Below are 13,519 nucleotides of genomic sequence, written 5' to 3'. Positions count from 1 at the left end.
TCATTCTTGGAATCCCGTGGTTCATCAGACATAACCCATATGTGAACTGGGCTACCCGGACGGTTTCCTTGTCCTCACAGTTCTGTCACGAACACTGTTTTGCTTCTGACAAGTATTGGTCACCCAAGAGATCAATAATCACGGAAGGTACTACCGGTTCGACCATTAATACAGTCCAAGGAGTTCCTGAACACTATTTGGAGTTTCAAGACGTATTCCAAAAACCCTCCAGACTAGTATTACCTCCACATCGAGATTATGATTGTGCTATTCCCTTGGAACCTGGCACTATCGTTCCTTTTGGAAGGATGTATTCCCTCACGGAAACGGAAAAGGAAGTACTAAAGGAGTACTTGGAAGAACATATTCAAAGTGGTCTTATTGTTCCATCGTCTTCTCCGGCCGGGGCTCCTCTCTTTTTCGTGCCCAAGAAGACAAAGGATCTTCGCCCTTGCCTGGATTTTAGAGGCCTGAATAAGATAACTATTAAGGATCGATATCCTTTGCCTCTCATTAGGGACATTTTAGAGGCAGTCAGAGGGGCCCAACGGTTTACCAAACTAGATCTACGGGGAGCCTACCACCTTTTACGCATTAAAGAAGGAGATGAGTGGAAGACGGCCTTTAGGACTCCATTTGGTCACTTTGAATACAGAGTAATGCCCTTTGGTCTTACTAATGCCCCCGCAATCTTTCAGAGATTTATGGACTCAGTGTTTTCTGATCTCCTGAATCAGACAGTTGTCATCTACCTAGATGATATTCTTATTTATTCTAGAAATCCCGAACTCCATTCTTTCCATGTGAAACAAGTCCTTCAACGACTCCGGGCACATCAACTATTTTGCAAACCCGAGAAGTGTGAGTTTGACAAGACGGAAGTCAAATATCTGGGTTATCATTTAAGTCCCACAGGCGTAGCTATGGATCCAGAAAAAGTACAAGCTATTCTAGATTGGCCTTCTCCATCTTCTATTAAAGAAACACAATGTTTTCTAGGATTAGCGAATTTCTATCAGCAATTCATCGCAGACTTTGCAAAACAAACTAGCCATATAACTCTCACTTTAAAGAAGGAAAGTCTAACTAAAGGGTTTGTCTGGACTAAAGCTGCCGAAACAGCCTTTCAGGATTTAAAGAAAGCATTCACGCAAGCTCCCATTTTAAGACATCCAGATACCAATTTATTGTCGTCACCGATGCTTCTGAAAAGGCCATTGGAGCCGTCCTACTCCAACAGCAGGAGGATGATGGTCTTGAACATCTGTTTTCTATCTGTCTCATATACTCTCTATTGCAGAACAACATTACTCAGTACTAGAAAGAGAATTGTTGGCTCTGAAAACAGCTTGTATAGAATGGAGACAATTCCTGATGGGTTCCAAGGAGCCCTTTGAAGTGAGAACAGACCATCGAAACTTACAATGCTTACGAAATTTCGTATGCCAAAATAGTCGTCAAGCTCGTTGGGCCTTCTTCTTCAGCCAGTATGATTTCTACATTACACATATTCCTGGCTCCCAAAACATTCTGGCTGATGCTCTGTCGCGTCGTTATCCAGATTGTACACCTGCCCCAGCTCAACATCTACTGGAACCTAATAAGATCATTGGGGTAGCTCAGTCTTTTCTGGAGGAGGTACAACTAGAATACTCCAATCTATCTGATGACGAAGTAGAGAACTTAAGGCCTCTATTACATAAGAGACAAGGATACTATTATTATCAAGATCTGTTATTCATCCCTACTAACAGAGTTAGAGAAAAGGCATTACAAATGTGTCATGATTCACCGGTTGCTGGTCATAGAGGCATTAAGGCCACACAAGAACTGCTATCACGATTTTTCTGGTGGCCTACTTGGAAACTGGATATTGAAACATACGTTCAGGCGTGTCCCACATGCGCTCAAGTCAAGATTCCCCGAACCAGACCTGCAGGATTACTCCAGCCCTTGCCGGTTCCGCCAACTCCATGGCACACCATCTCTACTGATTTTATGTGTTCGTTACCACCTTCAGCAGGAAACCGGGAAATCATGGTCACTGTGGACTCTTTTACTAAGATGGCTCATTTCACTGCTCTGAAAAAGCTTCCTACATCCCAAGAACTAAGCCAGATATTCATCGACCACATTTTCCGTCTTCATGGACTTCCTTATACCATTATATCTGATAGAGGACCTCAGTACATTTCCCGGTTTTGGAGGTATTTTTGCAAGACACTTAATATCAATAGAGCTCTGTCATCGGGCTTCCATCCTCAGACCAATGGACAGACAGAGCGTCTGAATCAAGGCCTTGAACAATACCTTCGTTGTTTTTGCAACTCTACTCAAAGCAACTGGAACACTTATCTTTCTATTGCTGAATTCTCTTACAATAATTCAGTCCATAGTGCCTCCAAGACCACTCCTTTTTTCTGTTCTTATGGTTTTCATCCTACCTCTTTTCCTACTTTTTCTCGGTCTCCCACTCCCTTGCCCGCTATTACTTATTTTTCCAACCGCCTTCTACAAATCCATAGACTGATTCGATCCAATCTTTTACACACCAAACGATATATGAAGAAAGTAGCAGACAAGAAACGTAGGACCACTCCGGACTACCATCCACAAGATAAAGTTTGTCTTTCTTCTGAATTCTTACCCTCACGTCTCTCTCAGAACAAGTTCACACCGCGCTACTACGGCCCTTTCCGTATTCTCCAGTTGCTTAATCCTGTCACTGTCCGTCTTCACTTGCCTCACACGTGGAAGATTCATCCAGTCTTCCATGTCTCCCAACTCAAACCTTATGTGCCTGATCCTTATTCCCGTCAGTTTTCCTGTCCTCCTCCTGTCTTAGTGGATGATGTTCCTGAATATGAGGTTCAGGAAATTTGTGACTCCCGACTTTTTCACAAACGTCTGCAGTATCTGATTCATTGGAAGGGTTATCCTCTCAGTGAATGTTCTTGGGAAGATGCATCTTCTGTTCATGCTCCTCTTCTGATTCAGCGCTTTCACCGTTTATTTCCTTTCAAACCAGGGCCTACTGTTGCGCCGCACCGCGCGGCGCGAGCCGAGCGTTCGGCACAAGCCGCGCGTTCAGCTCGGGCCGTGCTTCGCGTCCTTAAGACGCGGCGCGCCCCGAGCCTTTCCTGCACCCTACGAGGCCCCAGAGCTTACTTGGGGCCTCGCTCTGTTCTCTCCCTCCGTTTCCGTTAGTGTCTCCTAACCCCTCTTACCTGTTGTGGCTTCTTCCTCTTTCTTCTGTCTTCTTTCTTTTTGGGTCTGTTTTTTGCACTTTCCTTTATGTCTTTGCCCCTTCCCAGGTTACCCTTGTCTTCCCAGCATTCCTCCTTCCCTATTCTCTATGGTTTCTATCCTATTCTATTCTATCTACTTTTCCCTATCCAAGATGGTGTCCTTTTTCTTCCTGTGGGTCACTTCCTGTTTTATGGTATTTAAGGGTGGTTTTTTCTTCTCTTCATTGCGCTGCAACACTCTCTGTTCAGATGGTGTCCTCGCTCCTGATTTCCTAGCCTTTGGTTCTGGAATTCGCCATTTCTGTGTTATTTACGTCAGTTCTTTTTGATTCCTGTTCCTCTGTTCTTGTTTTCAGGAATCCTCTGTGAATCTTCTCTTGGAGGTTTTTTCCCTTTCTTCTGAAGGGGTTTTTTCCCTCTGGCGCTACTTTCTTTAGGTCACGGTCTGTTCTTGGTGTTCCATTGCCTACAGCACCGTGGCTACCAGAAAGAGTCGCCCCTTTTTGGGCCAAAGCCGAACCCTCAAGATCCACGCCTCAAGATCTGCAAACTCCAGGCGCAAGCAGCACGTGAGTCGTGACACCCCCAGCCTCTGGAAATGCTTTGTTGGGCACAGATGTGCCCAATTCTGCATAAGCCAGTCTACACCGGTTCAGGTGACCCCTTAGCCCTGCTCTGGCGCGAAACTGGACAAAGGAAAGGGGAGTGACCACTCCCCTGACCTGCACCTCCCCTGGGAGGTGTCCAGAGCTCCTCCAGTGTGCTCCAGACCTCTGCCATCTTGGAAACAGAGGTGCTGCTGGCACACTGGACTGCTCTGAGTGGCCAGTGCCACCAGGTGACGTCAGAGACTCCTTGTGATAGGCTCCTTCAGGTGTTGCTAGCCTATCCTCTCTCCTAAGTAGCCAAACCCTCTTTTCTGGCTATTTAGGGTCTCTGTCTCTGGGGAAACTTTAGATAACGAATGCAAGAGCTCATCCGAGTTCCTCTGCATCTCTCTCTTCACCTTCTGCCAAGGAATCGACTGCTGACCGCGCTGGAAGCCTGCAACACTGCAACAAAGTAGCAAAGACGACTACTGCAACTCTGTAATGCTGATCCTGCCGCCTTCTCGACTGTTTTCCTGGTGGTGCATGCAGTGGGGGTAGTCTGCCTCCTCTCTGCACTAGAAGCTCCGAAGAAATCTCCAGTGGGTCGACGGAATCTTCCCCCTGCAACCGCAGGCACCAAAAAGCTGCATTACGGGTCCCTTGGGTCTCATCTCAGCACGACGAGCGAGGTCCCTCGAATCCAGCAACTCTGTCCAAGTGGCCCCCACAGTCCAGTGACTCTTCAGTCCAAGTTTGGTGGAGGTAAGTCCTTGCCTCACCTCGCTAGACTGCATTGCTGGGAACCGCGACTTTTGCAGCTACTCCGGCCCCTGTGCACTTCCAGCGGAAATCCTTTGTGCACAGCCAAGCCTGGGTCCACGGCACTCTAACCTGCATTGCACGACTTTCTAAGTTGGTCTCTGGCGACGTGGGACTTCTTTGTGCGACTTCGGGTGAGCACCGTTTCACGCATCCTTGTAGTGCCTGTTTCTGGCACTTCTCCGGGTGCTACCTGCTGCTAAGAGGGCTCCTTGTCTTGCTCGACGTCCCCTCTACCTCCTGGTCCAATTTGCGACCTTCTGGTCCCTCCTGGGCCACAGCAGCATCCAAAAACGCTAACCGCACGATTTGCAGCTAGCAAGTCTTGTTGGCGTTCTTTCGGTGGGAAAACACTTCTGCACGACTCCAAAAGGCGAGAGGGATCCGTCCTCCAAAGGGGAAGTCTCTAACCCTTTGCGTTCCTGCAGAAACCGCAGCTTCTTCTGTCCAGTAGAAGCTTCTTTGCACCCGCAGCTGGCATTTCCTGGGCACCTGCCCATCTCCGACTTGCTTGTGACTTTTGGACTTGGTCCCCTTGTTTCACAGGTACCCCAGATTGGAAATCCACAGTTGTTGCATTGTTGGTTTGTGTCTTTCCTGCATTATTCCTCTAACACGACTTCTTTGTTCTTAGGGGAACTTTAGTGCACTTTGCACTCACTTTTCAGGGTCTTGGGGAGGGTTATTTTTCTAACTCTCACTATTTTCTAATAGTCCCAGCGACCCTCTACAAGGTCACATAGGTTTGGGGTCCATTCGTGGTTCGCATTCCACTTTTGGAGTATACGGTTTGTGTTGCCCCTATCCCTATGTTTCCCCATTGCATCCTATTGTAACTATACATTGTTTGCACTGTTTTCTAAGACTATACTGCATATTTTTGCTATTGTGTATATATATCTTGTGTATATTTCCTATCCTCTCACTGAGGGTACACTCTGAGATACTTTGGCATATTGTCATAAAAATAAAGTACCTTTATTTTTAGTATAACTGTGTATTGTGTTTTCTTATGATATTGTGCATATGACACTAAGTGATACTGTAGTAGCTTCACACGTCTCCTAGTTCAGCCTAAGCTGCTCTGCTAAGCTACCATTATCTATCAGCCTAAGCTGCTAGACACCCTATACACTAATAAGGGATAACTGGGCCTGGTGCAAGGTGCAAGTACCCCTTGGTACTCACTACAAGCCAGTCCAGCCTCCTACAGTGTCCAGGAAGCCAGGCTCTCTAGAGGTAGCTGTAGATGAGCAGCCAGGGCTTATCTAGGAGACATGCAGACCTCATGCAATACCACTTATAGTCACACAGCACTTACACACATGAAAGAACCACACAGTGTTACTAAAATAAAGGTACTTTATTTTATTGACAAAAATACTAAAATACTATATAGGCAATATTCTACTAGCAGGTGAGTAACCACACTATTATATATACCTTAGTTTTCAAGAAGGAGCATAGAAAGTAATAGAAAACAGTGCAATAACAATAGAAAATAGTGACCCTAGGGGTAGCCCAAACCATATACTAAAAAAATGTAATGTAAATGATGGACCCCACACAGGTACGTGGAATCTGTAGAGGGGAGCTAGAGGAACTAGGAACCCCAAAAGGTAAGTACCAGAGTGCACCCCACCGACCAGGAGAGAAGAGGTACCTGGTTTTTCACAAACGCACGAGAAACTTTGTGAAAGGACTGAACAAGACTCAGGCAAGACTGCAAGAAACAGAAGATGGATCCAGACAGAAGAGGACCTGCAAATAAAGGGGACCAAGTCCAGTTCCAGTTGGAGTGTCCGGTTGGGGCAGGAGCCACTACCCACCCTTCTGGAGATGCAGGACCAGGTCGACGGTGAAGACCAGGAGTTGGCTATGCAGCACAGGAGCAGAGGAAGAGTTCCAGAAGTTATGCAGTCGATGTCCCACGTTAGAAGAAGAGTTGGAGTCCGTCAGTGGTGTGGAAAACCCACCAACAAGCCTTGGCAAAGGCAAGAGTTGCAGAAAAGGAGTTGCAGAGCTGCCAGGGACAAGGAAGATCCGATGGGACTCAACCCAAGGAAGGGAGTCCCAGGCATCCCCCAGCAGTCAGGAGGGCAAGAAGTCGTGGATGCAGACCCCATAGGCAACTCACAGGCAGCAGGCACAGGAATCGCAGTGAGGACTACTCAGCACACCTGGAAAGGAGTCCCACGTCGCTGGAGCAGCAGGCAGGAGACCACACGTTGCAGGGCAGAGTGCTAACGGCCGGGGTCACACGGAGCCTGAAGATCCCTTGGAAGAAAAAACAACAACAAGCCTTGGTAGCTGCAACAGTCACGGTACACAGTGGTACTGTCCTGCAAGGAGAGGCAAAGACTCACCACCTCCAAAGTTGGACAGCTGGTAGAGAGGACCAAGGGGACTACTCAAGACCACCACCTGTGTTGCAGGATCCATGCAGAGTTGCAGGAGAGAGGACCCACGGAGCTGGTCGCCGTTGCAGTTGGTGCCTGCGGATGCAGGGGAGTGACTCCTTCACTCCAAGGGAGATTCCTTCTTGCTTCTTGGTGCAGACCGAAGACTTTCCGCCCTCAGAGGATGCACAGCCAAGGAAATGTTGCAGTTGCTGGAAGGAACCGGAGAAACAATTTTGCAGAGCAAAGTCGTCACTGGAGCTGCAGATTGTAGGTTCTTGTGAAGTCCAGTGGCCAGAAGTCGAAGTAAACGTTGTAAAGGAGTCCTGCTGGAATCTTGCACGTCGAATCTGAGGACCTACCCAGGAGGGAGACCCTATATAGCCCTACAAGGGGGATTGGTCACCTAGCAGGATGAACACCTATCAGGAGGGGGCTGTAATGTCACCTGCCTGACCTGGCCACTCAGATGCGCCAGAGGCCTCTGCCCACTTTGGATTCAAGATGGCAGAACCAAGGGGCCATCTAGAGGAGCTCCGAGCACCCAACCCCTGGGGTGGTGATGGACAGGGGAGTGGTAACTCCCCTTTCCATTGTCCAGTTTAGCTCCAGAGCAGGGACTGGAGGTCCCTGAACCGGTGCAGACTGGTTTGTGCAAGAAGGGCACCAAATGTGCCTTTCAAAGCATACCAGTGGCTTGGGAAGGCTACCCCTCCCAAGCCATGTAACACCTATTTCCATAGGGAGAGGGTGTTGCCTCCCTCTGCCAAAGGAAATCCTTTGTTCTGACTTCCTGGGCTTGCACTGTTCAAGCAGCAGGATGGCAGAAACCTGTCTGTAGGACGTCAGCAGCTGGGGCTGCCTGGGAAAACCCTAGAAACTGGTAGGAGCAAAGCTGGAGGTCCTCCAAGGAGCCCCCAGAGTGCATGGAATCATACAACCAATACTTCCAACAGTATTGGGGTATGATTTGGACATGTTTGATAACAAAATGCCCAGGTTTGGAGTTACCATTATGTAACTGGGCATAGGTAGTGACCTATGTCCAGTACACAGGTAAAATAGCTTCCCTGCACTCACAAAGTCCAGGAAAATGGAGCTGAAGTACGTGGGGGCACCTCTGCTCATGCAGTGGTACCCTCACACACACAGGTACTTGCACCCTGCCTTCTGGGCTAGGATGGCCTGCCATAGGGGTGACTTACAGTGACCTGGTGCAGTGGCCTGTAGTGAAAAGGATGCAGGCACCCTTTCACGCAGGCTGAAATGGCAGGCCTGCAGACACACTTTGCATGGGCTCCCATGGGTGGCATAATACATGCTGCAGCCCATGGGGAACCCCTGGGGCCCCAATGCCCTGGGTACCTATGTACCATATACTAGGGACTTATATGGGAGCAACAGTGTGCCAATTGTGGGGTGTAAAACAATAGGGACAACCAAATCCAGAAGGAGAGGGCAAGGTTACTGGGGTACTGGTTAGCAGGATCCCAGTAAACACAGTCAAAACATACCGACATCAGGCAAAAAGTGGGGTAATCATGCCAAAAAGAGGGTACTTTCCTACACCACGTTCTTGTAAATATTCCCTATAGTCATTTCCTTCACTAGCCAAAGGAGCAGCAGGTGCAGTCCATCTTCGGTGCAGTCTCTTCTTCACCAGTTCCAAGGTCAGTGAAGCAGCCCTCTTTCATTTCTCTTCTTCCAGTCAAACAACATCTAGGGTCTTGGGGTCAGAGGTGCACCTTTTAGTCCCAAAATATGTCCTTAATGGAGGTCATGGTCACTAGCTAATGGCCTACCAGGGTCTATCCCGCCTGATGACATCTTCCTATGAAGTGTGGCACCTAGTTATCCCAGCGTGCTCTATTCTGCCCAGTGTCAAGATGGCAGAGCCCCTCTCTTGGTCTCAAAAGCTTGGTAGCCCATCCCTGGGGTGTGGCTACTTGTGGGCTATAGGCATAAAAATGGTTTGGCAACTAATTTCCCCTCTCTATCCCTGCTGTCAGCCTGTCTACCTACAATAGGGCAGCTCCTCCCACATGTGCTTGCTACTTGCCTTTCAAAGGTGGCTTCCCCTTTGAAGCTCGCCTTTTTAATGCCAACACTCCGTATGGCTTCCAGCCAGGAGGAGGTTAACAACTCCTCCAGTCGTAGTCTTCTAATGTTACGGCTCCTGAAAGTCATTCAAATATCTCCCCAGGAGGACAGAAGGCTGTCTTGTGGCTAGTCTCAACAAATGGACACTGGAAGACTGGGTAACAGAGTGGCAACTTTTTGAAAGTTGCTTGTGGCAACAAGTTTCATTAATTTCCACTTGGGCATCACTTTGGGCTTAATGTCATGAGCTGTTTGATACCTTGAAGTACCATCTTTGTTAGACCCATTCAGAAGTTAGAACAGCTGAGTTGTCAGCGATAACTCTGTACTTGCCAACGGGGCTACCAATCTCTCTCAATAAAAACAACTGAGTTGGGTTCTTACTGCTGGAACATGTTAAACACATATTCTATTTTATGAATGTCCTGCACCTTACTCTAGGCCTCAATAGGTCTGCAGGAGTGAATTACACAAATTAGAAAGGAAGTTTGGGCTTTGCCAGTGATTAAAATGGCAAAGTCAATTTAGCAGTTTAAAACTGCCCTTCCAGCCTGCATTGGCAGGTTGGGAGCCATGTTTTACCTTACCCACTCAGGGAGGCACAACAAATGCTGCAGTGCCTGAGGGAACACTCCAACTTACTAGCCATATACTGGGCATTTACAAGTAAGTTAGGCAAAATGGGCATAAGCCAATAAACCATGTACTTTTTTAAGGAACAGAGCATATGTACTGAGTCCTGATCAGCAAGGCTCACGGCCTTTCAGGGTCATTGCTCCAGTGCCTAGTGGGCACATATGGAGAAAGGTGGGGGTGAAACCTGCAATAAGCCTGTTTCCTCACAATACCTTAACTTGTTTGTTGAAATCACTCGAGCAGAAACCCCAAAGGTACGAAACAGAATATGAAATGCAGAATAGAATTCAATCTGTCACTGAAATAACTGATAAGATAGCCAGCTAACTAGCTTTCCAGCTCTTTCTTCTGAACTGTTTTTCACGAAAAGCTGATTGGTAAGTTTATAATATATTTGCGAGAATGTAGATTTGTATCTGCATTATACCATACATTCGAAACTTTAGCATTAAACAGTTTAAAATAAGTTTCTGTAACAAATATAAAGCTGCAAACTGGCAAGTTTGTTGCCACAGCTCAGATCGAGATTTGTTTGGATTGTAAATAACAGCACATTTGTGTGGGCTTTATGTTAAAAATGTAATGCAAACCCAATTCAAAATCGTTTTAAATCTGGGATCAAAGATATAAAAGAGAGATGCGAGAAAAGTTATAGCGCAATCAATTATCAAAGAAACTATGGGGCAGATTTACATGCCACTAGCCACGACTTAACACAGGCGTTAAGGCGGCCATTCCCCTGCACCGCATTTACAAAGTTGCGCAATATATGCATTGGGCCACTTTGCAACCCCGCGCCACATTAGGCCTGCGTTAGGCATAATGTATGCAAGGGGGGCATTCCTATGCAGGGAGGCCCGAAAAAATGGTGCAGCAAAATTTACCAGATTTCACTACACTAATTATTCCATCATTTTTAACAACTGCTTAAGGCAGGTGTTAAAGAGACACACCCATAATAATCTATGGGCCTTCGTGTGTTTTGCTGCACTAGTGTCAACATTTTTGATGCTAGTGCAGCAAAGTGCCAAAATAGCATAAAAAATGTTGATGCTGTTGTGGTAACAACCGCCATGGTGCACCGTAATGTAAATAGGGTGCAACAATGGTGTCGTTAGGGAAGGCAAGATGGACGCAAGAAAAGTGGTGCATCAGGTCCGATGCGCCACTTTCTTGCAAATCTGCCCCAAAATACTCCCAAGCCGCCTTACGATAAAAGGGCACTGCATACCATCTCTGATTTCAGTAACTCTAAAATGGAACGCGGCCATGCGCATTTGCCATTATGAGTGTAATGTATTCACGTTTCTTTGTAATGTGCATGTGTGCCTGGTAGTACATTGACTTTATATGCAGTGTGAACAATTCTCCATTTCGTTTACACTCTTGGTAAAATACAGATATAATACGTGTGAAAAGGCTTTGTATGATTTACCTGAACAGCATATGAAACTGCCAGTCCTGCATAAGCTGGTGGTATAATACCATGCATCAGTACAATGCACAGAGATGTTGTACCAACCATAATTATGCTAATAAGATCAAGACGGACAGCCAGCCAGCGAATTCCACAGCAAAATAGAAATTGGGGTGTGTTATTCATATCTAGAAGTTTCTGGAATCTGTAAAAAAAATAACAAATGTAAAATCTTTCAAACTTTTATTGATAAATACCCTTTTATATCACATGAGAGAACCGCATTTTTTATCAAACTTCTGATTCATGCAGAGCATGCATAAAGAAAACACTTTGGGACCAACGCTCCGAAAAATGTGACAATGTGCACCCAGATTTTTGCACAAATTTACAAAACGTTTTAGAATCTTCCTAAAATTCCAGGGGTATTCCAGGAAATCTGCATAAGACAAAGCATTCCAGGAGTGCTAAAACGTGTACACATGTATAAACGTACGTGGTGTACATTTAAGCGTGTGTAAATGATTATATTTGGTCAACTTGCAACCCCTCTGTATACACCAACAACAATTATACAGATGTATCCTCTGATTTGTCACCCTAGATACATATTTACACTTGCCCTTAACAGAAGTGAATCCCTCATTGTAATCAGGATGGGAACCCGTCTTGCACAAGCTACACAAAAAAGACTCACTTTGTTGGTGGATGTTCAACTATTTTGCAAGGCATTCTCACCCTGAAATGTGCACAATATTAGACCATACTGGTGTCATTTTATATGAATGAATGGATTTGTGAATGTAAATTCATATTTTATGAATCGCAAACGTGAATTTTCTTCTGCATTGTAGAACTCCTGTAATCGCTCTCTGCAGCATTTGGCGAGCAGAAGAATTAAGGACAGCTTTGCACTGGATCCATTAAGCGCCTCCCATGCATAGAGTCTGCAAGCAGGCGTGCTTAACCATGGGCATCCGCAGGGAAGCAAGGGGAGTGCTTGCATCCCCTAGATTAAGGTACAGCCTGGTGTGCAGGCTCACAGTGCAGCGTATCACTAAGGCCGCTGTAGTGTTATGCTGCCTACACTACTAGTACAGCTACGGCCCCCGTCAAAAACAGTCCGGGACGCCGCGGACTGCCCCTTCCTGAATAGTTTTCCTGTAGACGTCCATGTGTTTAAGTTCAATAATATTTGAAAATGAATAAAAAGAATAAAAATAAATCAACATATAGTAATATTCTTACTTCATAAGGCATTCATCTCCTTTAGAATATGCTTGGATTGTTAAAAGGCCATGAAGACTTGAAGTAACATGGGATATAAATGGAGACAAGCTGATATTCTCCAGGCGTTTCAGTTCACGTATGAGAACTCTGAAATGAAATAAGTTAAAACAGGTTAAAACCTAAAATAATGTATTGTAACATAAGTAAAATAATATTGTCAAAGGGCCACGAGCAAGCAGGAGTTACTGGGCCCAAAAATGTGTGGAGGTTGAGGTCTTATACTCCTGATGTCGTGGGGCCCTGCATACTATGTGTAGGAGGCTGGACTGGCTTGTAGTGAGTACCAAGGGGTACTTGCACCTTGCACCAGGCCCAGTTATCCCTTATTAGTGTATAGGGTGTCTAGCAGCTTAGGCTGATAGATAATGGTAGCTTAGCAGAGCAGCTTAGGCTGAACTAGGAGACGAGTGAAGCTCCTACAGTACCACTTAGTGTCATATGCACAATATCATAAGAAAACACAATACACAGTCATACTACAAATAAAGGTACTTTATTTTTATGACAATATGCCAAAGTATCTTAGAGGGTACCCTCAGTGAGAGGATAGGAAATATACACAAGATATATATACACAATAGCAAAAATATGCAGTATAGTCTTAGAAAACAGTGCAAACAATGTATAGTTACAATAGGATGCAATGGGGACACATAGGGATAGGGGCAACACAAACCATATACTCCAAAAGTGGAATGCGAACCACGAATGGACCCCAAACCTATGTGACCTTGTAGAGGGTCGCTGGGACTATTAGAAAATAGTGAGAGTTAGAAAAATAACCCTCCCCAAGAACCTGAAAAGTGAGTGCAAAGTGCACTAAAGTTCCCCTAAGGATAAAGAAGTCGTGTTAGAGGAATAATGCAGGAAAGACACAAACCAACAATGCAACCACGCTGGATTTCCAATCTGGGGTACCTGTGGAACAAAGGGACCAAGTCCAAAAGTCACAAGCAAGTCGGAGATGGGCAGATGCCCAGGAAATGCCAGCTGCGGGTGCAAAGAAGCTTCTACTGCACA

The 13,519-nt window shown here is 46.0% G+C and overlaps 1 protein-coding gene across 1 annotated transcript in view; it reads right to left on the bottom strand.

The window, feature by feature from the left end:
* The window catches only part of LOC138249528 (ATP-binding cassette sub-family C member 5-like), a 2,567,733-nt gene that overhangs the window by 417,358 nt on the left and 2,136,856 nt on the right, over positions 1 to 13,519 (bottom strand). The window contains exons 21-22 of the mRNA XM_069203478.1: positions 12,458 to 12,586; positions 11,228 to 11,414 (exon numbers count right to left, since the gene is read on the bottom strand). Of these exons, the coding sequence (XP_069059579.1) occupies positions 11,228 to 11,414; positions 12,458 to 12,586 (316 nt within the window). The remainder of the gene's footprint in view (positions 1 to 11,227; positions 11,415 to 12,457; positions 12,587 to 13,519) is intronic.

The sequence above is a fragment of the Pleurodeles waltl genome, chromosome 8, assembly GCF_031143425.1.
Source record: "Pleurodeles waltl isolate 20211129_DDA chromosome 8, aPleWal1.hap1.20221129, whole genome shotgun sequence".
NCBI classification, from domain to species: Eukaryota; Metazoa; Chordata; class Amphibia; order Caudata; family Salamandridae; genus Pleurodeles; species Pleurodeles waltl.
This window is presented reverse-complemented; position numbering and strand designations above follow the sequence as displayed.